The sequence below is a fragment of the Vanacampus margaritifer genome, chromosome 11 (genome assembly GCF_051991255.1).
Source record: "Vanacampus margaritifer isolate UIUO_Vmar chromosome 11, RoL_Vmar_1.0, whole genome shotgun sequence".
In the NCBI taxonomy this organism is placed as follows: domain Eukaryota; kingdom Metazoa; phylum Chordata; class Actinopteri; order Syngnathiformes; family Syngnathidae; genus Vanacampus; species Vanacampus margaritifer.
This window is the reverse complement of record NC_135442.1, coordinates 24,342,492-24,369,297: the sequence shown is the minus strand read 5'-3', so window position 1 is coordinate 24,369,297 and position 26,806 is coordinate 24,342,492. Positions and strand designations below refer to the sequence as shown.

The 26,806-nt window shown below is 41.1% G+C and overlaps 1 protein-coding gene across 4 annotated transcripts in view; it reads right to left on the bottom strand.

Annotated features, from left to right (window-relative positions):
- Window positions 1–5,416: 5,416 nt before the first annotated feature.
- The window catches only part of rrp1 (ribosomal RNA processing 1), a 56,079-nt gene continuing 34,689 nt past the window's right edge, over window positions 5,417–26,806 (bottom strand). For 2 of the 4 annotated variants that reach the window (XM_077579904.1, XM_077579903.1), the window contains exon 16: window positions 5,417–6,912. In XM_077579904.1, coding sequence (XP_077436030.1) covers window positions 6,695–6,912 — 218 coding nt within the window. In that variant the 3' untranslated portion in view covers window positions 5,417–6,694. The remainder of the gene's footprint in view (window positions 6,913–26,806) is intronic. The other 2 variants (XM_077579906.1, XM_077579905.1) reach the window with 1 other exon arrangement.

Genomic DNA, 26,806 nt, shown 5'->3' with positions numbered 1-26,806 from the left:
CTAACCCCCCAATTTCAACCCTTAATGCTGTTGAACTGTCCTTGAGCAAGACACTGAACCCCGATTTGCTCCCAGAGGACATGGCAGCAGCCGAGCACTAGTGGGGGAATGTGAGGCTCTGTAAAGTGCTTTGGGCACTATATTGTGTGGTGTAGATAAAGCACTACATAATGAGCACTTAAAATAATAATAATAATAATAAAATAAAACTTGTTCCAAATTAATGCTGTCTCTTCAGTTTCATTTGAATGAAGGGCCTTGCCCAGTGATGATGTAGGGGAGAAACAGGCTGCACACCCTTCTGTCCAGCAGGAGGTAGTTGGAACAAAAAAGCTAGGTAGCAGAATCACAGTGGAGCATGTTATTTGCCAGATGGCAAAAGTTAAGTGTACAGTATACTTTGTCTTGGTAATAGGTGTAAACAGATTCTAAAGTGCAATTGGCCCACGGGAGTCCATTTGAACTATACCAAATCATAAACCAATAACTCTGTAGTATTGAAAAATGGTTTAAATGTAATAAACTTTCCTTGCATGTCCAAAAGACAAACTATGATATTTCGCTCTTATCAAAAACAAGATTATGCCAAACACATACATATCAAACAAGCTTTAAGTAGCTTCTAAGGGGTGTCTCTTTCACATGTAAATGTTTATTCAGATTGCCTTTGTGAAAATGCAAGCTGTGGTATTTCATGTGAATAAATTGAACTTGAACTTCAAGTATTCCACAAAAAAAGGGGTATAAGTATTTCTTTAAAGTCCAACAAATCCAATCTTCTTGATCTTTATGTAGCAGTGCTGTGCTTCATATAAAGATCAGGAGCCAGATATAAAGTCACATCATTTATTTTTGACAATTTGGCATGTAAAAAGCTACTTTCCCTTCAAGTTGTGTACTGAGTGGCTCGAAAATGGACAGTGAGCCTTCACATAGGTTTAAACAAAACACACACGTGGCGGGAAAACCCGCAAATCCACAATACTTTTCACAGCACTCCAGTATAAAAACAAATGTGATACTCTAGCACAAAACACAGCACCGCAATAAACACCCGAAATGGCACCCGACACTACACACAGCAAAGCCCTATGAGCAGCCCCACTGTGGCCAATCGAGCATCAGTATTGAAAAGGGAAGTGACCTGAGAATAACAATACAAAAACAATAACAACAAAAAAAACAAAATAAGCCCACCCTTCACAACCCTGCCAGCCCAGCTAGACAGGTCGAAGGTAGGCCTTGTAAAAGAATGTAAAAGAAGAATCAACGAAGAACACGAACACTTTTTTTTCTAACTTAACTTTTCTAAATAAATCTACAGAACAAACATAGCTTTGCATTTATCGAAACAACATGAAAAAGACGAACAGAGGAGAAATGACAATGGCAGGGGATTCAAGTACAACACCGCTGATTGAACGTGGGAATAAAAAAGCAAATTATTTTGCTGCAAAAGCATAAGTAAGCTAAGGAGGCTGCGCAAAACGACTATAACACGGCTATTCGCCATTGTTGTTGACAGAATGATGGTTTGCGTGCAGTCATGCAAGAATTGGAGCAACTTTTTCTATGCATTCAAGACATGTTGGGGAGCTACTGTGCTAAAAATACAAAAAACTGTCTCCTGTTTTTCTTGAAATTGGTGATTCTTGTCGCTAACCAGAGGTGGCAAATCCAGGTCCAGAAAGTAAAAACCCTGCCACAGTTTGGCTTTAGCCCCAGGTGCTAGCTAGCTTACTCCCTAGCTAGCTCCCATGGTGTTTGTTTACCCTTTTCGGGGACTAGCAAGCTAGCATCAGGGGCTAAAGCCAAAACTGTAGCAGTTTTTTTTTTTTTTAACTTTCTTGACCTTTCTTTGCCACCTCTATTGCTAACATTTTTTGTTTTTTTTAATTCCACATAGGCCTATGCTGTCACCTCATAATTACGTTTCACCAAAAACTGTCACGAACCTGAGGTATGGTATGGCCCATAAATAAAACATAACAAAACCCAAGAAAACACAAAACGCCCAAAATCAGTGTTTCCCGACCAGCGGTACGCGTACCCCCTAGGTTTACGTGAGCACATTTCAGGGGGTACCTGAAATCAATAATGTGACATGCCGCAAAAATCACAACAAGCTCTCATGCTTGCATTTTGTAGGAACCTTTTGAATTTTGCTTATGATGCTTTATGAAAGGGTTGGCATAATTTATTTTAATTTTTAGGGAAGTACACATTTTATTATTAGGGAAATATTTGGAATGCTATTAGCTGTTAGGTAAACTAATATTATAGCTGGGTCACCAACATAAAACTTAAAATAGAAATTTAAATTGACCTGCATTTGAAAGTATTGTACATTGTACTGTACATTTGGTTTGTTTTGTTTTTAATATGGCCGCTCAACGATTTACACCTGAGATGGCTCAAAGAATGCTGTATGAAGAACCACATGAGCAGGTGATTGGAAATGATTCAGAGTCTGAAGTATCTGAGGATGATGACCCGGACTATGTGCCACTGGCCCAAGCTGAAGATGTGGGTGTGTCTTCAAATCCAGCTCTCCTTGATGAATAAGACACTGACATAGGTGACTCGTTTGACGATGAGTCCTTAGAAGAGGAAACTAGTGTTAATTTTATCCGCCATTTTTAAATTTAGTCTCAGTCTTTATTTTAATCCAAGAAAACAATTTTGTCTAGTTTTAGTCAACAAAAACTGTCAACGTTTTAGTCTAGTTTTAGTCAGGACAATCATTTTACCCCTGTCAATTTTTTTGTCAGCAGATTATATTGCACATTACGGAGTGAAAACTATTTCACATAAAATGTTCTCTAATTTTTTGATGGAAAAACTTGACACACAATTACAGTACATCAACAAGTGGCTACTATGATTCCATGCTATTAGCTAATAAATTAGCCAGCGTTAGTTAGGGGTCGGATTAACATAATTATTGGACCGTTATAGCCGTTGGATTAATTAAGTTTTTTTTTTTTTTTTACTTTCACCGCGAATCTACCTCCTGTTTGTCCCATGTTTGTGCATGTTGCACTTGCTAGCTGCAGATTAGCAGGGACAAGATTTTACCAAAAACATATCATTTCCATTTAGTCTAGTGTAGTTTGCATTGCCGAAATTATTTTTCTTTAGTTTTTGTTGGAGCTTCACCGGAAACACGTGGCCCCTACCGGAAACACGTGACTTTGAGCTTTTTTTTAAAGCAAATATTTTTTTTAAACAAATAAACAACTTTATAAACTAACTATTTAGTTAATTTGAACAAAACAGTATACAAAATATGTAGAAAATTTAAATATAAACAAAGTATACATTTGTGATTAATTAATTGGTTAACGCTTTAACTTTGACAGCACTTATTACACTATATCACCACTGGGTGTGACCCTCAAACTTGTTTTTAATTGCACGTGACCCGTTATTCATTTGTTTACACCTAAATAAAAAGTTAGGAGTACTTAATTGTGAGTTGTTAAGTTTGGAATTACTTACATTCGAGCCGTCAATTTTTAAATGCTTGAATTTGCAAGAGCGTGATTTAAAATGGAAAGGTGTTGTGCCTGTTGATGACATCGATTTACAAAGATGTTCAATAAATAACAGGTGTTGTGAACTGGAAAAAGCTGCCTGCAGAGAACAGAATGATGTACAGTACTTCTTCAGCACCCACCTCAACTGCCGAGGCTAGCGCTTTTTGTTATTTAATATTTCAATCACAACATAAATCAGATTCCATCCACTTTATTTACTTGTTCAGACAAATGCCATTCGGTGGGCGCTGCGCTACAACTTTGGTGTTCAAATGTCACGGGTTCTGGTGATGACAAAAGCGCCAACAGCCATCTACTCAAAAATACAAATGATACTACTTAACGTTAGTTTGAGTTAAGATGGTTATGGTTATGTTTTGTGTTATAGTTAGGTTAAGGCTTAGTAAAAAAATAAAAATAAAAAGATGGAATTGGAGGTCACATGTTTCCGGTAGAGCTCCACTCGCCCATGGTCTGCAGCTAGACTCCTCTCCAAAATTAAAACTAGAGGAAACACAGACCCAGTCCAATACACTCTGTAAAAAGGGGTCTTACTGGAATGAGAATCCCCTCACTTCCAGCAGAACAAGAATTCATAACATTCTCCGAATATGCCCAAGACCTACACCCGGATCAAGACTCGTTTCACCAAAAGATACATGGGATATGTTCATCATTGTGGAGGGTCCAAAATGCACAAACTTTGAGGGATGCAGAGCAGCCACAGCTAAAGGGAAAGTATGGAGAAGTGTAGAGAAAGAGGAATTTGCAGAACAGTAGGGCACCCAAAATAGAACTTTGTGGAACACTAAAGGACAGTGGGGCAGTGTGGGACTCGGAGCACCACGTTCTGTCAGCCAAATAGGATCTAAACCACTCAGGACTCGGAGCACTACCACTAATGCCCACCTGGTGCTGTGTAAATTACCCAACTGAATACTGTTGACCACCATATCAAACGCTGCAGTCAGATCAAACAGTATGAGACATACATAGTCTCATTTGCCAGGAGGATGTCATTAAAAATTGGTAACAGGGTTGACTGTTAAAACGTGACTGGAAAATCTCCAAGATATTTTCATCCAAGAAGGTGTTTAGTTGCACGTGTACCACATTTTCCTGAATTTTTTAGATGAAAGGCATCTTAGAAACGGGCCTAAAATTTAACAGCACACATTGATCATGTCCGGGTTCCTTCAGCATGTTTAAATTGTTTGGGTACCACGCCGGAAGAAAGACTACATTGATAATAGCCAAAACCGATTTAACGATACTAGGGAGAACATTTTAGGGAGAACATTTTAGGAAAAATCAGTGAGGTATTGTAAGAAATGAATTGACAATTTGTGCTCTGCTGATGTGGTCAGGTCTGTTCTATTTTACACTGGTCAAATTTACAAGTTCATTGTTAGGTATGTGCCAGATGTTTGCCAAAATGACAAATAAACAAGTTTCATAATAAATGTAGGTTTGGCCCGAATGACATCTAAAATAAATATTTAAAGAAAAATATTGTAATATGCCTTTGTTCATATGTAAATTGTACTTAATACATAAATGGTTCATTTTTAAACCATGTAATCTTGATGTAACAAAAAAATGACTTGTTCATAAATTATGGCAGGAAAAATATGATTTGTGGTAATCAAAAACAAATTGTTTAAAGAATACTTGGATTATTAAATTATAAAATAGATTTCAAAAGGTGCAGCAAAGAAACACTCAGGCAGCATGAAATAACACAGGAAATTGATGCAGGTAATTTTTTTTACCCATGTTGTGCGTTAAAATGGGTGTGCATATGTTGTGCATCAGAGGGTTAAGGGTTGTTCAGTTTTACAGAGTTGTAGGAACAATGATGGACTCAAACAATATGGAGCAGTACAAACATTTATTTGTCAGAATTCTGAATGTGTCATACAATGGTCAGTCAGTGTAACAATGGCAACATCAGGATCAGGACTTCAGACTGCACTTAGAGCCATGCTTCCATGTATACAGAAGAGGATTAAGGCCAGTGAAAGAGAGAAAAGAAAGTTTAATGTGAGAATTCTAACATTAATTTCAGAATTCTGACTTAAGTGAGAATTATCACTTAAATCACATAATTCTGACTTTAAAGAGAGAATTGTTACAATTCTCACAAAAAAATTCAGACTTTATTCTCAGAATTGTCACTTTAAACTGAGAATTCTGACTTTATTTTCATAATTCTTACTTTAAAGTCACAATTCTGAGAATAAAATGAGTTATCACTTTAACCCGTGGGCAGTATTTTATTTTGAAATCGCTTGGTCAGAACCAACAAAAAGCCAAAAAAATGGTCACAATAACGCCTAGGGGTTAAAGTGAGAATTCTGAGATTAAAGTGAGAATTCTGAGATTAAAGTGAGAACTCTGAGAATAAAGTGAGAATTCTGAGAATAAAGTGAGGATTCTCAGAATAAAGTGAGAATCCTGCCAAACTTTTTTTTTCTCTCTTCACTGGCCCTAATCCTCTTCCGTATATGTAAGTTGTGCACCCGTTAAATTTGATTTAAAAAACAAAGCAAAACAATAACAAGGTACTTAAATTCTCTCTCTCTCTCTCTGCACATTGGTATTTTAATGACTACAATGGATTTGAAATAAATCAAGATGCGAATCAAGAGAAGACTTAAACCTTCAAAAGATTTTGCAAAAATATGGTATTTACTATTAAAGAATTAGTTACCGGCATTTTATTGCATGTTACCAACATTTTCAGATGTTCAATATTATTTGAACAAAGTAAAAATTGTTAATACAACCATAATTAACGTCAATGATTGCCTTAAATCTGAAGCTGGATAAAACGGGACACCAGGCATTTTGTTTCATCTGCATTATTTGTCAAGTATAAAGAAAAAATAAACAAAAATTAACTTATAACTCAGTTGTCTTAATACCTAGCCATACATAGTCAAAACGGTCTGTTTCGGGAAGACCAGTTTTCAAGTGATTTTTTTTGGTATGTCACAACACGCCCAACATGCTCTCACCCTACTTACAGAGCAGATCTTGATCGGCTTGATTTGCACATCCATGTGAGAAGCCTGACTTCAGTTATGATTCAATGTTTAAGAAACAAAAACAAAAGTTAACATGGGTATCTACAGTATTCCAAGTGCAGGATCTCAAAAAAAGTCAGACGCAGTTGGCCTTCTTTCAGGTATGCTTTTTGGAGTACTCAAACCCCTCTTTGTGCTGGCCTTAGGAGTCTTTTTAATTTTGGTGGAGAATGGCACGGGAGAAGACTTTAAGACCCCAGATTTGGGTTTTTGTTTTGGGTCAAAGGGCACTTTGGATGATCCCTCTGGGCTTAATAACAGGCTGCGATCATTCTTCCTGAACTCTGTAACATGACAAAAAGCAACAATCAAGCAGACCATCCACTTCACACTCCAAAACCTTTTACAGTTACCAGGATACATGTTAGAATAAATTAACATAAATTATCCGATATTTACTCTTACAGTATTGCAAAGCATGACCCATGCTTTTGCAGCTACAGAACAGGAACTGTGCCCTTATCACAAGATAAGGACTAAAACATTTTGTTGTTGGAATGCCCTATAAAAAATAAAGACGGCTCAGGAGAGTGTGCCTCAGAGCAGGTCGTAGATTGTAACTAAGCACATCTCTGTCCATTCTCATCACGAGTAAAAAATAATATAAGTCTCTTGTCTTCCTTCCTTGTCTATTGTTTATTAAATGTTCTAGGTTGACTGAACCTGACAGTGCACATAAAAAAAAATGGGTGTGGTTCTCAAATGAGCACCAGAGGTGGTGGTGGTTTGGTTCTCATTTTTTCCCCATCCCACGACCTCGTGATGACGGATGAATGTAGACTTAGAGAAAATCTGGGAAAAGTAGGGCCCGTCCATCTACAGCAGAGGTGGGCATCGAGGGCCGCAGTCCTGCAGGTTTTGCGTGTTGCCCTTCTCCAACACAGCTGATATATGATCAGCTCATCAGCAAGCTCTGCATAAGCCTGATAACGATCCTGTTGATTGGAATCAGCTTGTGTTGGAAGTGAGAAACCTACAAAACCTGCAGGACTCCGGCCCTCGAGGACCGAGATTGCCCACCTCTGATCTACAGTCTCAGCAGCCTTTAGGAAGTCAAAATAAAACGTCAAGCAAGCACTGCTTTTGTTTTGATGTACATGTGGGTCAACAGGGTAAACAAACAAGAGCAAGGATTTGGCTTCAGTGTTGTCAAATTAAATATAGTGTGGCTGTATACAGTGACTTCTCACACTGTTGCGGCAACCTTAATGTGTGCTTCCAGCCCAGCAAGCTTTTAGGGAAAGTCTACACAGGTTAGAAAAACGTCAAAATCTTTGATACTCAGGGATTCCGTATACATGCAGTCAATAACCCTTTCAGAACCTGAATATTGGTATTATTTGGGTTTTCAATGGCAAGTGCAATATAACAATATTATAATAACCTGGCAATAGCCAGATTGTTATTGTGAGTCACTCAAGAGAGTTCTCCACAATATCAATCTGGGACTTGTCTACAGTGATTTGACGATGCTGCATCTTTGCACGTTTGTTTTGACGGCCACAAATGAAAATTAAGTGCCTCTCGCTGTACAGCATTCAACAAGGAAACGGTGAGTAATTTTTCAAGAACAGAATTTCAGCGTCCATTCGTCCATGTTAGGTTAGTTCGTTTCCCATGGTCTCCATACTCCGCGCTTCCTGGTATTGTGTGCCACAGCTGCATATTCCGCTCCCAAACACGTCGCTCTGTGATTGGTTAAATTCAACGGGCTCGGTACAAGATATATTCTCCGGACTTTGTGAACTCACAAATACGGTGAGAATTCATCTTACAGAGCAAGATAAGCCATCATGAACATGTGAACATGCCAGCTAAATCAGCACAGTTGAGTAAGCCTGGCTTGTGCACTGTAACTGTGTCAGGCTGTCACCATCAGCATTGTTACACCATGTCACGCTGCCCGCAACAACTTCAAAATAAGAGCTACCAAGGTATTGATGTCTATACATTATTGCTATAGTAAGGTTTATTTTCAAGTTAGCCTTCTCACTGCATGTTACCGTCATGCTGCACCTTTCGTACTGACTGTACACTAAATAAGCGGATACACGAGGCATAAAAAAATCCCTAAAAAAAAGATCTCATGCTTTTCAGGGATGAGAAATCTCATGGCATTCTATTGCCTATCGTGCCATTTGGTCCTTAAATCAAATTATACCATATTTCTCACAATTCTGTAATTATAACGAGGGATTAATCCAATCAAATGCTCCCCGTAAATCAATAATGCACCAAATGCCATTTTCTTGTCATCCATTGCTGCTATTGCACTCTCTACAAAGTCTATAACTACTAAAGATGTCGATCCATTGGTAATCTATTGTTCAGAAGATTACCCGTAGTAAGAATCTTGAGGATATTTCCTCCTCGGGTTAAACTGTAAATTAGTAAAAAATGAAGTACAGATTATAACAATAATGCAAACAAATTTGTGGCTTTACCACTTCAACATATCCTTATAACTTTTCATACTGCATGAAACATGACATGTAAACACTGCACTTTTTGGGTGGGTCGCGGGTTGGGTAGTTTCCCATGGTCTGGACGGGTCATGAAGGCAACACAGACTTTTGTTTTGGTAAGCTAAGCGTGTTAGGAGCTGTTGTATTTTGGTGTGGTTACGGCAGAAAGTTAAGTGCAAATTGTCATTAAAAGAGTTGTTAGTTCGCCGCTTGGCCTGATTAGTTCACCAACGCTACAATACATGTACATTAAAAGAGGCTGCAACACCAAATTGTTAGCACTACTATATAGCTAACCAGCTACAATATATGAATCTATGGGCACAACCCAACAGATATACTAACTGTTGGCTGGAACTAGAACAGAAGGATTGTAATAACCTCAGACTTTTAGATTTACTCTTTATTACAACATCGATTACGCGACAATTGTTTTAAAAACACAATAATTTCCGCCACCCTGACCGCTTGGTGGAAGGCATTAGAAATTACAAAAGCCCAATTGGAGCCCTGCGGGCTTTCTCCCATATGGCATAACTCCAACTTAACCAATCGTTTTATTCAGGTGTGTGGGAACATAAAGGAATTACACATCTCCACCATCTTTTCTCAGATAATATATTTATATCTACATACTTGCTCCAAAAATACAAAATAAAAAACTTTTTTTTTTTTTTACATTACCTGCAAGTTAATATATGTTAATAGCTAGTATGATAAAGAAACAAATACACTTTGGGGTACACTCCAACCACCTGTTTTAGCTAAAGATATTACAAAGCTTTCTCTGACAACAAAAAAACTCTCAAAAATATATAAGTTACTTTCGTATAAAGATAAAATGTATTTACCCATCTCGAAATGGGAGCCAGACTTGTCTATAGCTCCGGAATCTGACTTTTGGATTCAAGTTTGTGAAAACGTATTTAAAATGACAAAACACATAAATTCACAACTTATGCAATATAAAATTATTCATAGAACATATATTACTCAATATATGATGAAGAAAATGGGACTCTGAGACTCCGACATTTGTCTCCAGTGTTTACAAAACACAGCAGACACTTATTTTCATGCTTTATGGTTATGCACTCGTTATGTATTTCTGGACTTAAGTTTTAGAAAAACTTTCCACTATCTTGGACTGTAGGATACCTTTATCTCCAAACTTGTGTTTGCTTGGTGACCTAACAACAACTAATTTACCACGTAAACAATTTCAATCTACACTCGTAGCCCTTAATGTCGCTAAAAAAAACAATTCTTGTTGACTGGAAAAATAAACAAACTTTGAATATTGACCAATGGGTCTAACCTCCCTATAAATCACATATTAATAGAAAAAATATCAGCCTCGAATAAAAACCAAATAACATTTATAGACCTGGTCTACGTATATAGTATATTTTAATCTAAATCTGGTTACTTAATTCTGCCTGTTAGCGAGAGCCACCACATCGCGATAACATATTGCTGTTTCTATATTTGGCAATTTGTAACTAATGGTTGTGTTTTTATAGTCAGGAACCCAGTTGCTGCCAGCAGGATCGAGTAGACCACATCAAATGACACCTTACAGTCACCAACTCCGTCCGCAGTCCGTTGTTCCGTGCGACGGCATCGGCTTTCTGTGCGTGTCAGCTTTACGCAAGATAAAGCCATGCAAGATAAAGCCCCGACGTGGTTCGGGGCGGGTGGGCCTCCGGGGTGCCCCGTGGTTCCCTCTCCCCTCCCCCTTTCTCCCCCTTGCCGCCTCGTCCTCTGCCTTCCGGTCCCTTCTCCCTTGTCACCCTTCCTCCCCTCTCTCACTGCTGCCCTGCCGTTGCCCTTTGTGTCGTCTCTGCCCTCCCACCCACCCTGTCCGCCTTTCTCCCCCTCCCCTGTGCCGGGGGCTCCATCCCTGGCCCGAGGCCCGCGGGCGGGTGGGTGGGGAATTTGTGCCTGCTCCGCTCCAGTGAGCCTCCTGACACCCCGGGCGGGCCACAGTATCCGGGGGGCAAGGCCTATCGCCCCGCCGTGCTGTCTCCATCTGCCCGCCAGGGTCCCATTGGGGGGTTGGGTGGGGAAGGGTTGGGACTCACTGCACTAGTTTTGCACAATACACTTTGTTAATAGACACAAAACACACACTTTGCGTGGATGGGACGGGGGGCTTGGGTGCAGCGGGGGCTGGATTGTGGTGGGTGGCTGGAGGGTCGTGGGGGGAGCGAGGGCTGTGGGCCGGTGGGGTGCCTGGTGGGTCTGCCGTGCCCCGTTCTGCTGCATTGGGCTTGGGGCGCGAGCCGTGTTGGGCGCTCCTGGCTCCTGGGTATGCTCTCCGGCCGGTGGCCCCTGCTGGGCCTGGGGGTTGTGCCTTGGCGCTGCCGCGGCCTGGGGGGCCCTGGGGGGTTGTGCCTGCTTTGTCCTGGGCGGAGTTGATGGCTCTTTGGTGGAGGTTTTCATGCATGCCAGATCCACCACACCACCATCTACCGAAATTCAAACACAATCTGCTTCTTCCTCTGGTCGTTGAATCTGATGTCTGTGGATCTCACTCTGCTTCATCTATCCTTCCTTCGTTTCCTCAGTCTTTCCTTTGGTCTCTTGAGGTCTCCCTAATTGGTTGGAATTTAGATGTTTCTGGGGTTGGTGAAAGATTCTGGTTGGTAACCCGGTGGGTAGTAGGTGAGGTCTGGTCGGTGCTGGATTTCACTTTTCTTTCTTTTATTTGATCCTTCCTCGGGTCTCCTGACAACTTCACAACTCTAGCGGGATTCTGAAGTATTCGGTTTAGGTGAACGGTATGGGATTTTTAATAGGTTTTAGGTGTATCAATGAGCACACACTCACGCACGCACACACAAAAAAAAGAAAAATGAAGAAAAAAAGAGAGAGAGAGAGCAATGATGATGACGAATCGGTAAGATTACCAAATGAACAATACTGAGCTCTCTGAGAGAGAAGGGGGGGGGGGGGAGGCTGCAGCGACGGCACCGGCAGCTTGTTGATGATGAGTAATGAAGAGCAATAATCATTTTGTCCGTTCTAATTTTCATTCATGAAGATGGACGACAACATATGGCCACATACAGACCTATTTAGCCTCAAAATATAGAAAAACTTAGCAGGGCGCTTCCATTTACAATTTGACTGAAGGATGTGTTTGGACTGGTTACCACAGTAGCGCCCTGTGTGCAAACAAAGACACATCAATCGACATCAACACTTTAAATTGTACATGTGCAGCACACATCAGATTCCTGTGGTGGTTCACACGACAGGTTGTCGAGTAGACACTCAAATTTATCAGCCGCAAACTTGTGCGCACACTCAGTTTACAAAACGCGCAAGACAGCCGAAAAGTCATAACACACAATGGGGAAGTTTTGTCTTAAAACCAAGATCAAACAGATTAAACATGTCGTCTCAAGGTCACATGAGACAAAAAAAACTTAACGAAAATTACGTGCACTTTTGGCGCCAGGCTTTAATTACAGCGGTGACGTTCCTGCCCCGCCCCCTTTCCCTCCTTCCGCTCCATTTCAATGAGCATTTAAATCGCAGCTTTCGCGATTAATAATCGCGTTTCATGTCAAATCGCGATTTAATTGCAAATGCAATTAATCGTTCAGCCCTACTACCACCTACTTTCTTCGACTCTCCAACATGCTGGCTATCCTTTGATCAAAGCCACTGTTGCCATCTACTGGCAACTACACCTCATTACATTAATTTTTAATATCAATACTTGCTTGGGACTTGCATAAGGTCCTTCTACGTCCAGTGCATTAAAAAAATGCAAATCCCGAGTTAATTTGTGGATGGCACTTAATGCTCACTATACTAATAACAACCAAGATAATACATATCCTTAGTTGAACTATTTACTAGGAATGCACCGGAATGACATTTTTGGGCTAAAACCGCAAATGAGAAATGCTTGGCCGAAAACAGCGGGAAAAAAATTATGCCAATTTGTCATTAACATTGCATTTATTAAAATTATAATATTATTGTAAAATATTTAGGCCTATTTAGCATGGGCATTTTAACTCTTTCACTGCCAGACGTTTTCAGAAACGGGTTGTCCCCACTGCCAGCCGATTTAAGCATTTTGAGTGATCTTTCAAGGTCCACAGAAAATGTTGTGTTTGGACTATGGAAACACACAGACTACCAAATGAAAGATTGGACTCTCAGCTTTCATCAGAAAAAAAAAGTTTGTTTCCTTATTCCGTTCTTCAGTAATCAACAATAGAAAATGGTTACTTTCACCGAAATGCTCTCTTTTGAAACAAAAAACGGAGAAAAAGAGCTTTTTGTGAAACGATGTTATTTCATGCACTCTAGTGAATTGTACACTTCTTTTTGTCCATGAATGATGCCACAAACACCTAAATAGTGCTTTACTTCTGTAAAACGCTTTCACCAACAATGAAAAAGTGTTTTTTGATTGCAAAATACGTTTATTTCCATTCAACAGTGTAACAATTTGACAAAACAATTTCGCAAACTATTTCCAAATGTGTGCAACTGTGGTACTACTTACAATTATGTGGATGTTTCAAATACAGTTTTTCCTTTTGTAACGCTCCCCTGCGTGCAAGGAGACGCCGCTGGACTCGCACAACAGTTTACTTTCACTTTCACATTGGTCCGTTTTGCGTGCAAACGTTACAATTTCTTGACGGCCTTTTTTTCCGGGGAATAAAAAGCAAGTAGCAGACTGTACACACTCCTCCGATGAATATGCATTGGACTCGGGGCACTCTCCGTCGTCCGATCGAACGTCCGCCTGTGCGTGCTCGGTTGCGCTCCGCGTTACGACACCGTAATAGCCGCCGCGTCAGCGGTTCCAATTTCGCCGTCAAGCTCGGATTCACCTTCATCATCATCGAGTATGATCACCGTCGTCATCAATGTACTATTTTAGCATTGGTCGATGCCTTTCGTCTTGTAAGTGTAGAGCTGCTTGCAAACGCTCACCATTGCCCGTTCCCTCCTCCATCTAGCTCCATCTAACGTCTTCTACTGCCGCGTCAATGCTTCCCAACCACGGAGTCACCACCCTCATCTTCATCATCGATGATGATCATCGTCGTCAACAATGTGCTCTTTCAGCGATGCTTTTGGTCTTTGAAAAAAACGGCTCGGGCGTGAGCTCCTCGCAACTGGCCGCCATTTTTCCTTTGTCTTCCATTCTCATCTCCTGCTCGACGCTCTAGCTCCGCCGCCTACTGACGCCCACCCGATCTTGTCAAAAGACAGTCATCGCTGCCCTCTAGGGGCCAAAAATAGTCCTTAGGCACAACAGACCTAATTGAAACTTTCACCACAGATGCGGAAGGCTTCCCCCCACCCGTTTCAAAAAAAATAAATAAAAAAATTGGATGACGTCTTTGATGATGATGATCATCGTCGTCATCATCAATGTGCTCTTTTAGCGTTGATCGATGCCTTTCGTCTTGTAAGTGTAGAGCTGCTTTGCAAACGGGCACCACTTCCTCCTCAGCCATCTAGCTCCCCCCCACCCACGTCTCCTACTGCCGCGTCAATGCTTTCCATCCACGGAGTCATCACCCTCATCATCATCATCGATGATGATCATCGTTGTCATCAATATGTTCTTTTAGCGTTGGTCGATGCTTTTGGTCTTTGAAAAAAACGGCTCGGGCGTGAGCTCCTCGCAACCGGTCGCCATTTTTCCTTTGTTTTCCATTCTGATCTCCTGCTCGACGCTCTAGCTCCGCCTCTACTGACGCCCACCCGATCTTGTCAAAAGACAGTCATCGCTGCCCTCTAGGGGCCAAAAATAGTCCTTAGGCACAACAGACCTAATTGAAACTTTCACCACAGATGCGGAAGGCTTCCCCCCACCCGTTTCAAAAAAAATAAATAAAAAAATTGGATGACGTCTTTTGACGTCATTGGCAGCCCTCCGTCGGTTTTTACTTGACGTCTTTAAACGTCGGTGGCAGTGAAAGAGTTCAGCACAAAACGCTGGGTGGAGCAACTGAACATTTTCTGGCGGTGCAATTGCACTTTATAGTCAATGTACAGTACTTCGCACCGACGGGCACGGATGCGTGTGGTGCAGTGAGGATGACGCATTTGTAGGCTATTTGGAGCGGGACACGGTGCGGCGCACTTAAAATCAGCACATTAACATATTCACCAACGTTTAAAAATAAATAAATTTCTTCGCACCAGCCAATCAGCTTTGGGAACGGACTGCAAAGTCACACACGGTATCCTGTACATATCTGTAGTCACCCGGAGATAGTGGTGTTTACTTGTTTAAAACTGTTGACAGCAATAGTGCTAACATTAGCTTAGGTATTTAGCACGGCCACCAGAATCCAAGTGAAAAAGTGGAAGCGCTTGAGGGGCTCTCATCAAATAAAAAAAGGAAGGCTCTGCAGGAGAAAGAGTGGTTCACCAGTATTGCAGAACTTGGCAGTTCTCTCTTTTTTGATATAGTTTACCAAGCGACCCTAACCTTCTCCGGTGTGCACAATGAAGCTGCCGGTACTCACAAACGCCAGCGTGCAGCAAGATGGACACTCACTCCCGTGTTTGGTGTTTAATTCAAACAGACACTTGCTTGTAGCGTTTTTTTGGTTGTTTTTTTGCTTGCGTAACCACAACATCCTCTTTCGGCCATATTCTTTCGGCTTGAATTTTATTTCGTCCGAATGCCGAAAATCTTCAGTGGCCGAATATTTGGTGCATCACTACTATTTACTGGATGCCAGAAAGATTGAGTACACAGCTGTGGTGCCTTTTCTGCTAGATACAGATGAAGGTCTGGTCTATTCAAAATGGTCTCTACTCTTATGTCTTGACCACCCACCAACAATGGGGACGGCTCAGCCTAGCCTATGTGAAAATATGTGACCGATTCCCATTGAAACAGCGACACAGTCAGCGTAATGACAAATAGCCGTAATTTTCAGTTATTTTGTACCGTCTGTTAGATTAGGCCTCTAAATGATAAGATAGGTGACTTGAACTAGGCTGCTGTGTCACTGTGATCTGTCTTGGCGTCTTCCTATCTATCTGCACTCTGACGCACTTATCCAGTTGAAACCAGTTAAGCTTCACATAGATTATACCTTCTTCTGTATCTAGCAGAAAAGCACCAAAGCTGTGTACTCGATCTTTCTGGCATCCAGTAAATGGTAGTGATACACCAAAGTGAGAGTGAGAGAGTGGGAGTGAGAGAGAGAGTAAGAGAGAGAGTGAGAGTGAGATAGAAAGAGAGAGAGAGAGAGACAGTCCGGCTGGGCAGCTGAACCTCACGGGGGTGGGGTTCAACCTGTTGGCTGCGGAGAGGCCTTTTCAGTTGGGGCCTCAGAGCACCGCTGTTCGTGCTGCGATCCGTTTAGCTTTTGCAGGGACCCAAAGCAGTGTGCTTCACTGCGCCTGTCGCAAAAGCGATGGCTTCCGCGAGTTTGTCGCATGTGTTGGTCACGTGAGTCATGTGCTGGTGTTCACGCTAGCTGTGGGCTAGCTTTGTTTCTTGCAGCCGCGCCCAGAGAGGAGACCCCCCACAGAGCAGGGGAGCCAGCAGCCAGGAACCAGCAGTGTGAATTCTAAGGTCAAAAGATTCTAATGCACACACGTACAGTTGAACACATCAAAAGAAATGTTACCTAGCTGACAAATGTTAAACGTACACACGACTGAAAGTTAAGAGGAGAATATGCCACTGAACTGCAACATTTTCAGGACACTTCATGGAGTCAACATTTCAAAAATGGCAAACACATAACAGAGGTTTAAGGTTTAAGGAACTAAGCGATAAAAGAAAAAGGGGGTCTTCAAAGCTGCACATACCGTCCACTTGTTAATTAATTAATTTACTTTTTACTTGTAAAAAATAGTGACCACCATGCCACAAACCGCTCACCCTCGCCCCCCGGCCCTATACTAACTGCCTACGAGCTGTATATATCTAATCTGTACGTATGCCATATAGTTTATACAGTAGCCTGCTCGCAAGATGTGAGAAGTAAGATGGCCGCCCTGTCGCTTCAACGGCTTGCACGGGCGTGTATGGGCTATCGGCTATCCAGTCATGTATTCAGATCATTGGCTCGGGGCTTTGCAAAGATGGCGCCGTGAAAGGATGCGTTTTACCGAGCTCTGCTACCAACGCTATTTCTGTATGGTGAAATGCTATAGATCATCTGCCCCTGGAAAGATAGAACGTTAGAAAGTTGACTCGTTTGTTTGTGTGTGAAATGATGAGTAAAATGCCGAGCTTGGGCACTGAGAAGAGGAAAACGCGTTGTGGTAACCACCACAAGATCCACTCCATCGGAGAGGAAGTTAACTAAATGAAAGGTTAAGTTGCTCAGGTTGAGCAGCTCTACCAAGAAGAGAAGAAACGTGCTGACAGTTTGGAAAGGAGAGTTGCTGACATGGAAAGATATTCTCAGCCCTGGAATTTGCGAATCAACGGCATATCGGAATCCATCGAGAACCTGCAGGTCCGGATGGAAGTGATCAAAATCTGCCAGGCTGTCTTGCCCGAGGATAAAAAGTGTCTGCCAGAAGTGATTGACACCGTCCATGGCCTTGGCTCCAAGAATTCATCGAGGCCCAGAAGCGTGATTATCCAGTTTTCATCTCGGGTTCATAGGGCGGCGGTGTGGAAGGCTGCTAAGAACTCACGATACCTGCGCGACAACGGCCTGCGTTTCGCTGAGGACCTTTGCAAGATCGACAGAGAAAACCGGAAGAAATTGTGGCCAATGATTGAAGCAGCTCGGAAGGAAGGAAAAGCAGCTTACTTTGTTGGTGATTGTGGTTTCATTGAAAATGGGGAAATTTTCTCCCCACCTTGACAATCTTTGGACATTGAGATTTTATTATTGAGTTTAATTTGTTTACTGTTTTGAAGTTGTCTTCATACATTTGATAGTAGATGAGGATTAAAATATTGTTATTTTTTTCCATGTTCAATTTCACACGATTTTGATTGTTTATGGTACAGTTCTTGGTGCTATTCTAACAGTGGTAAGTTACTTGAGACTTAATTGTCTATTATATAATTGTTTCATTCTAAATTTGAGTTAAATTGTCTTTATCTTCTGTTTCTTTAAATGCAAAGGGGTCTAAGAGATAATGGGAAGCGTAAAGCCTTGTTCCTGTATGTGTAACGAATATTGCCCAAAACCCTCAATTTTTCCATTTTATGTGCCTTTTTAAACATTTCCCCCTGGAGAATGTGTGTGCGTGTCTTAACTCTGTGTTTTCAGTTTAAAAGGACTCTTTGAGTTTCCCCCCAGCAGGGACTGGACTTCGTTTTATAACCCCCAGGAAATGCTTATCACAGCTCCAACAGACCTGAAATCCTGTCTGATAAGCAGTTCCTAGACCATCTTTTATAGTCTGGTCTATCCACAGGAATGAGCCATGTGTTTTTTGGGAAACAATGCCCTTTGGAAGTTGTATGGTACAACAGTGCCCCTCCCACGGTCACTATTGGTTATCCTCAAGAATCCTGCCGCTCCTAATTAATCTGAAGTCTACATAATTCGGGACATACATACATACATACATACTCTATGTATTTGACTGACGTCAAGTAACTCTTGTAGTTTATCTTTGTACACAACCTGTATGTCTATCTCAAACGAATGATGTGTGTAATTTCTGTAGCCACCTAAGTTTAGCTAATTAGTAAGCTTAGCGGATACAATAACTTTATGATCGCAGTAATGTTTGAAATGTGTTCAGAATGATAAATGAAGCATCTGGCTTGTCAATTCTGATGCCAAAATTATCAAATACTACCCCAAAACCTTGGTATCAGTCGACTAAGTCTGCTTCATGCGCACGGAAGGGGCGTGAGTCCACCCCACCGTGACTACGGCCCGGCCCCCCAGCTGACACAGTTTTAAAACTAGTGCGCAAAGGAAATTTTATTTTCCTGACACTCTTTTTCCTGGCGCGTCAAGCAAGGACTCGCAGACATCCTGCCTATACCCCAGGGCGTGCGTGTCTGTTCCAGCCATGAGTCCGACGCCCCCGCAGCGCTCACACAAGGACCTGCAAACCTCGGTGCATCACCGACCAGCAGCAAGAGACTCCCGGGGAGCATTCCAGCAGTCAACCGAGGATCGACGCTCGAGTCTCTCTCCGGTGCGACTGAAGCAGTCCGTGAGTTGCGCCTGCATTGCAATCTGACCATATACTACTGGTGCAACGCTTTTATTCAAACATAAAAGAATTGACAGCTCAAATGTTTCCATCTTTATCCCCCATCTATCTTTTTCATCTATCCTTTTTTTTTAATCTTAGTTAGTTAGGTTGCAAGTTCTTTTTATCTTTGATTCACATTTTTTATTCCGATTCATTAATAGGTTCGGGCTGTGACTGATATATGTGTGTTTACTAAATACATTTGTTGTCTAGAAATTCCATTTCTGCCGAATCATTTGTGTTTACCGAGTGGATTAGTAACTCTCTTATGAAAGCAAAGAACTCCATGATTAACTAAAGTAGCAATTTAAGATTATGAATACTTGATAATAGGATTTTTATCGTTTATTTTGCTTCTTCAAACAAGCAAAGTCAATGAGGTGCCCCAGAGGTTGCTGAGGAAATTACAACTCCCCTCAGTACCGTCTAAATTTCTCATAAGCCATTACGGCAACCCAAATAATCGCTACATATGCTAAGCGATGTAAAGCTGACTTTTTCTTTTTCCAAGAAACTCGCTTCACTGCAAACGAGCAAAACTTTTGGAGATCACAACGGGGAAACAGGGCAGCACGGTGGCTGACTGGTTAGCACGTCCGCCTCCCAGTGCAGAGGACGTGAGATCGAGTCCGGGCTTCGGCCTTCCTGGGTGGAGTTTGCATGTTCTCCCCGTGCTTGCGTGGGTTTTCACCGGGTACTCCGGTTTCCTCCCACATTCCAAAAACATGCATGGCAGGTTAATTGAACACTCCAAATTGTCCCTAGGTGTGAATGTGAGTGTGGTTGTTCGTCTCTGTGTGCCCTGCGATTGGCTGGCAACCAGTTCAGGGTGTACCCCGCCTACTGCCCGAAGCCAGCTGGGATAGGCTCCAGCACCCCCGCGACCCTAGTGAGGAAAAAGCGGCCAAGAAAATGGATGGATGGATGGACAACGGGGAAACAACATATGGCTGTCACATGGGTCAGAACACTAAGCAGGGTTTGGCACTCTGAAAAATAACTTCACATGTAACATACTTCACTCTGATTTTGATGGCAAGGGTCATTATATATGTCAAGTTATTGACTAACAAGATTATCTTAATGATTGTAAATGTTTATGGATACAATTCCATAGAGGAAAACAAGAATTTATTTTACACAATTGAGAAAAAACTTGTGGTATGGTTACATAAATTCCCGAATGCTTTACCTTTAATTGGCGGTGATTTTAATATTGCTCTTGATAGCTCTTTAGATCGATGGCTTCCAAGGCAAAACAAAAATTCTGATTGTCATTTGAAGCTTTTTATGCAAAGATTTGACTTAATTGATATTTGGAGAGAGAAATTCCCAACTGAGTATTTACATGGTCTAACAAATCAGGCACTTTACAGTCCAGGGATGACTACTGGTTGGTGTCCAGTAGTCTTAGAGAAAACACTACAAATTCTGGCCACTCCTTTAACTGATCACAAAGCTGTACATGTCTGCATTTCTTTATTTCCTTCTCCTTGCCATATTCCCTCATATTGGAAGATGAATAGTGCTATTTTGAATTATGATGAGGTGAGAGTCGATAAGAGTTAACTCTTTCACTGCCACTGACATTTAAAGACGTCAAGTAAAAACCTACGGAGCACTGCCAATGACGTCAAAAGACGTCACCCAATTTTTTATTTTATTTTTTTTAAATGGGTGGGGGGAAGCCTTCCGCATCTCTGTTGAAAGTTTCAATTAGGTCTGTTGTGCCTAAGGACTATTTTTGAACCCTAGAGGGCAGCGATGACTGTCTTTTGACAAGATCGGGTGGGCGTCAGTAGAGGCGGAGCTAGAGCGTCGAGCAGGAGATCAGAATGGAAAACAAAGGAAAAATGGCGACCGTTTGTGAGGAGTTCACGCCCGAGCTGTTTTATTTCAAAGACAAAAGCATCGACCAAAGCTAAAAGAGCACATTGATGACAACAATGATCATCATCGATGATGATGATGATGATGATGACTCCGTGGATGGAAAGCATTGACGCGGCAGTAGAAGACGTGGGGGGGGGGGGGGGGGGGGGAAGCTAGATGGCTGAGGAGGAAGTGGTGCCCGTTTGGAAAGCAGCTCTCTACACTTACAAGACGAAAGGGATCGACCAACGCTAAAAGAGCACATTGATGACGATGATGATCATCATCGATGATGAAGGTGAATCCGAGCTTGACGGTGAAATTGGAACCGCTGACGCGGCGGCTATGACGGCGTCATAAACGCGGAGCACAATCGAGCACGCACAGGCGGACGTTCGTTCGGACGACGAAGAGTGCCCCGAGTCCAATGCATATTCATTGGAGGAGTGTGTACAGTCTGCTACTTGCTATTTATTCCCCGGAAAAAAAGGAAAGTGTAACGTGTAACGTTTGCACGCGAAACGGACAAAGTGAAAGTAAACTGTTGTGCGAGTCCAGCGGCGTCTCCTTGCACGCAGGAGAGCGTTATAAAAAGAAAAAATATATTTGAAACATCCACATAATTGTAAGTAGTACCACAGTTGCACACATTTGTAAATAGTTTGCGAAATTGTTTTGTCAAATTGTTACTCTGTTGAATGGAAATAAACGTATTTTGCAATCAAAAAACACTTTTTCATTGTTGGTGAAAGCGTTTTACAGAAGTAAAGCACTATTTAGGTGTTTGTGGCATCATTCATGGACAAAAAGAAGTGTACAATTCACTGGAGTGCATGAAATAACATCGTTTCACAAAAAGCCCTTTTTCTCCGTTTTTTGTTTCAAAACAGAGAATTTCGGTGAAAGTAACCATTTTCTATTGTTGATTACTGAAGAACGGAATAAGGTAGAAACAAACTCTCTTTTTTCTGATGAAAGATGAGAGTCCAATCTTTCATTTGGTAGTATGTGTGTTTCCATAGTCCAAACAACATTTTCTGTGGACCTTGAAAGATCAGTCAAAATGCTTAAATCGGCTGGCACTGGCGACAACCCGTTTCTGAAAACGTCTGGCAGTGAAAGAGTTAAGTGGGAACTTTTGAAATTTGTAAGAAAATACAGCCCTGATTTAGTTAAACGGAGAAGATTAGAGGAAGAGTAACATCGCTTTCTTAGAAATCACCTGAATGTCTGTCTATTATTGAAAAAGAAACACTTACAAAAACCAAAGTAAACTTGACAACTTACATATGCTTAGAGCAAAAGGTGCCTTTATAAGATCGAGGCAAAAATGGATGGAAGAGGGGGAGAGAAATTCGGCATACTTTTTTAGATTAGAAAAGTCACATTCTTAAAATAACACTATCCGACAACTTAAAATTGACAATGTTCTTTGTGATGATCCTAGACAAATTGCTACATACTGATCTAATTTTTATAGTAAGTTGTATACCTCTCAGTATTGTAATAGGAGTGCATCTAACTTTTAAGATTCGATTGAAGTGAATAGAATTGATATCACAGAGATGTGTGATGCTCCTTTGACTCTTCTAGAAATTACGGTTTCCATCAAAAGTCTTAAACTAAATAAATCTCTTGGGGTCGATGGAATAGTTTCAGAATTCTATAAGTTATTTGCAGAGCAGTTGACCCCCGTTAAAAGTGTTCACAGAAAGTATTAATAATGGATCGCTCCCTCCTACTTTAACCCAAGGTCTAATTACGCTTATTTCTAAACCAAAAAAAGATGTGCTTTTTCTTGAAAATTGGCATCCGATTTGTCTTTTGAATAATGATTATAAGATATTAGCAATTGCTCTTGCCAAACGACAAAAAATTAGTTTTGAATGCTTTCATAGATGAATCTCAGTCCGGGTTTATGAATAATAGGCATATAGCTAATAATATTGGGCTGGTATTAGACATTTTAGATTATTCTGAATTGATTGACAATAGTTATATCCTATTTCTGGATTTTTAGAAAGGGTTTGATTCAGTGGACACAAGTTGATTTTTAAATCTTTAAAAAAAAATAAGTTATTTTTTCTTTTCGTAAAGCTATTCGCACACTGTATGCTAACAATAACAGCTCTATTAAATTGAGTGCTGGTACCACTCCTCGTTTTGACATTAAACGGGGAATCCGACAAGGATGTCCGATTTCTCCTTACCTCTTCCTCCTTGTTACGCAACTTTTAGCTAACCATAATAAGTCAAGCACTTTAAAAGGAATTAAAGTTGCACAGCGAGAAATATTTATTAGTCAATTAGCCGATGATACCACTCTTTTTGTCAGAGACTGACCAGATAGCGTCTGCTCTGGATATCATAAATGTGTTCTCCAGGGCTTCTGGACTATACCTGAATGTAAACAAATTTGACCTTATGGCAGTGAAAGACTCTGTTGTTGGCTCGATTATGAACATTCCCGTCAAAGACACGGTTATATATTTAGGAATAGCTTTCATTAAAGATGAAAAAAACAGAAGTCCCATGAATTTTGCAAAACTAAAGAAAAGATTTAATATATGGCTTTTTAGAGATTTGTCTTTAAGAGGTAGAACCTTGATAGTAAAGCAGAAGGTATTTCCAGACTTACTTATGGTGCCCTTGTATTTGTATGTAGATAATAAGACCATAATAAAACGCATTACATTTAAAAATCTGTGGTTATGAATACGTATGAGAAAGGGGGACTTCTTAAATTTTAACTCCTTAAATAATACATTTAAAATGAACAGGATTATGTATTTTCTGAATAATCCTGACTCAATTTGGAACTGTATTTCGAACTATGTTTTCTCAAAAATTGGTGGATTAAGAATTCCGTTGTCATGTAATTATAAAATTTAAAGAATCCCCATTCGTTTATCTAACTTCCATAAGCAGGCATTGCAAGAACATGGAACCCACCAAAAGAAAGATTAGAATCTCTTCTTTCATCAGAAAAAAAAGTATATTTGTATCTGTTTCGCAGTAATTAGCATTAGAATAGAAAATAACTATGTTTCCTTATTATTCACAAACCTGTTAAAAACACTGGGGAAAAGAGGTTGTTGCAACATGGCCCTGGTTGATCTCTTATACTGTTGCCACCTGCTGGCCGTTTTTGTAATAAATAACTTTATGTATTATGCTTTAAGCAAATCAGAGGCTGCATCAAAGTCTTCTGTATAGTCTAGCATAAAAAAAATACACAGAACATATAAATACGTTTTTGGGACAATGGCAATATTTAAAATAGAACGTGTTTATACATTTTACATCCTCCCGGTACTATAATTGTGGGGCCATCTCATTGATATAATGCATTTCCTAGCCCCTTCCCCTAACCATAAAAAATGATTGCCTACCCCCATGCCTACTCAAACCTAAACTCTAAAACCAAGTCTTGACCCTCAAAAACAGGTCTAAACTTGTGGGGCCCAGCAAAATGGCCCCACAAGGACGGGTGGGTCCCACAACTCTGTGAAATCCCGGAATATTGGCCCCACCATGTAACATAAGGCAGTGTTTTTCAACCTTTTTTGGGCCAAGGAACACTATTTTCTTCGAAAAAATCTCAAGGCACACCACCAGCTGACAATGTTAAAAATTAAAACTCTGTTGCCTATATTAACAATATAAAGCCATTCTTGTCAAAGTTACCTCAATATGAATCAAATAAACAAAAAGAAAAAAGTGTTTTGTCATCTTTTTTATGTTTACTCACTCAGTGTGAAACCTGGGCCTGTTTGGATGAACACAGAGAAGATATTCTGGCAGGAATCGACGAGAGGCACACACGAAGCTCTTCCTCAACAGCTCTCAGTCTCTCTCTGTTCTTTGTTTTTATGGCAGTCAGACTTGAAAAGCTCACCTCGCACAGATATGTCGTGGAAAATGGGAGCAATGTCAAAATAGCTTTGTTTGCCAGAATGGGGTATTCCTTGGCAGTAGCCAACCAAAAACTGTCCAAAGGCAGATCAGCAAAGCTTAGCTTTAAACCACGATTTTGTCTCAGTTCAGTTAGTTGCTCATGCTCCTGTAAAGTCATGTCCTTTCCAGCTGATACTGAACTGTATGGGTCCCTGACCCAGTCAAGGCTTTCAGTTGAGGTTGAAGAGAAATAAAATGACATCTTTTCCTCAAGCATTTTCAAATGTTTAACTATTATCTCACACGATGCAGCAGTGTTAAAATCTTGCAGTTTCTTGGTAAGTGGGAACATGTCGAGGTTGCCACGTTCCACATATTGTTGCCAGAGGTGCAACTTTGAACGAAATCCATTTATTTTATCTTTACTTGTAAGGAAGTTTTCATTTCGACCTTGCATTCGTGTGTTCAGATCATTCAGATGATGAAAAATATCTGCCAGGTATGCCAGCTTTGCACACCACTCATCACTTGCAAGCAGCTTTGCGTAATCGGACTTCTCATTTGTCAGAAACAATTTAAGTTCCTCTCGCAGTTCGTACACCCTGGCGAGCACCTTGCCGCGCGACAACCATCGAACCTCCGTATGAAACAGCAACGCTTTATGCGTCGCTCCCATTTCTTCACACAAAACTGCAAATATGCGACTTTTCACAGGTCGTGACTTAACAAAGTTCACCATGCGCACAGCATCATCCAACACAGGAACTAGGTCGGCTGGTAAAGTCTTGGCTACGAGGGCCTCGCGGTGTAAAAAACAGTGCGTAACAATCACATCTGGGTTCCTCTGCTTCACTCGGCTTACAAAGCCTTTGATGCGCCCGACCATGGCCGCAGCTCCATCAGTGCAGACACTTGTGCAGTCTTCCCACTTAAGTCTTCCTTTTTCAAGGTATTCTGATGTGACGCGAAAAATTTCCTCTCCTGACGTTTTTTCTGGCAATACCTTGCAAAAAAGGAAGTTTTCTCTGATCGCGTCTCCATCCACAAAACGCACATTGGCCAATAGTTGAGCATGTCCACTAATATCAGTAGACTCATCCAGTTGCAATGCAAATTTCTCACTGATCCGGATCTTTTCCAAAACCACACTTTCAATGTCTGCAGACATGTCATCAATACGTCTGGAAATTGTGTTATCTGAGAGAGGAACTTTGGCTATTTCCTTAGCCGCTTCAGGTCCGAGCATCTCATTCACAATAGCTTTGCAGGCTGGCAGTATCAATGTCTCTGCCACAGTGTGGGATTTTTTTGACTTAGCAACCAGTTCAGCGACGTGGTAGCTAGCTTTCAGGGCTTTCTCGTTTACCTTTGTGGTTTTCCTCATAAAAGTTGTCTGTTTCTCCATGTGTTCACGCAGACGAACAAAATAGCCCACATCCTTGTTTTGGAGAGAAGGGTGTTTCGTTTGGAGATGGCGTTTAAGCTTACTTGGCACCATAGCACTGTTTGATAGCCTTTCACCACACACCAGGCACAACGGTATCGGTTTCGTCTAATCCCCGGTAAAGGTAAATCCAAGTGAAAGATAGCTTTCGTTGTACTGTCGCGCGCTAGATGCCTTGGTCGAGCTCGCCGTCTTTGCTGTCTTTTGACCACCACTCATACAAGGGCCTTCATCTGGGTCCGAATTCTGTCCAGGGTCCGGTTCGGAGTTAGCATTTTTCCTTTTCAAAAACTTTTGCATCACTGT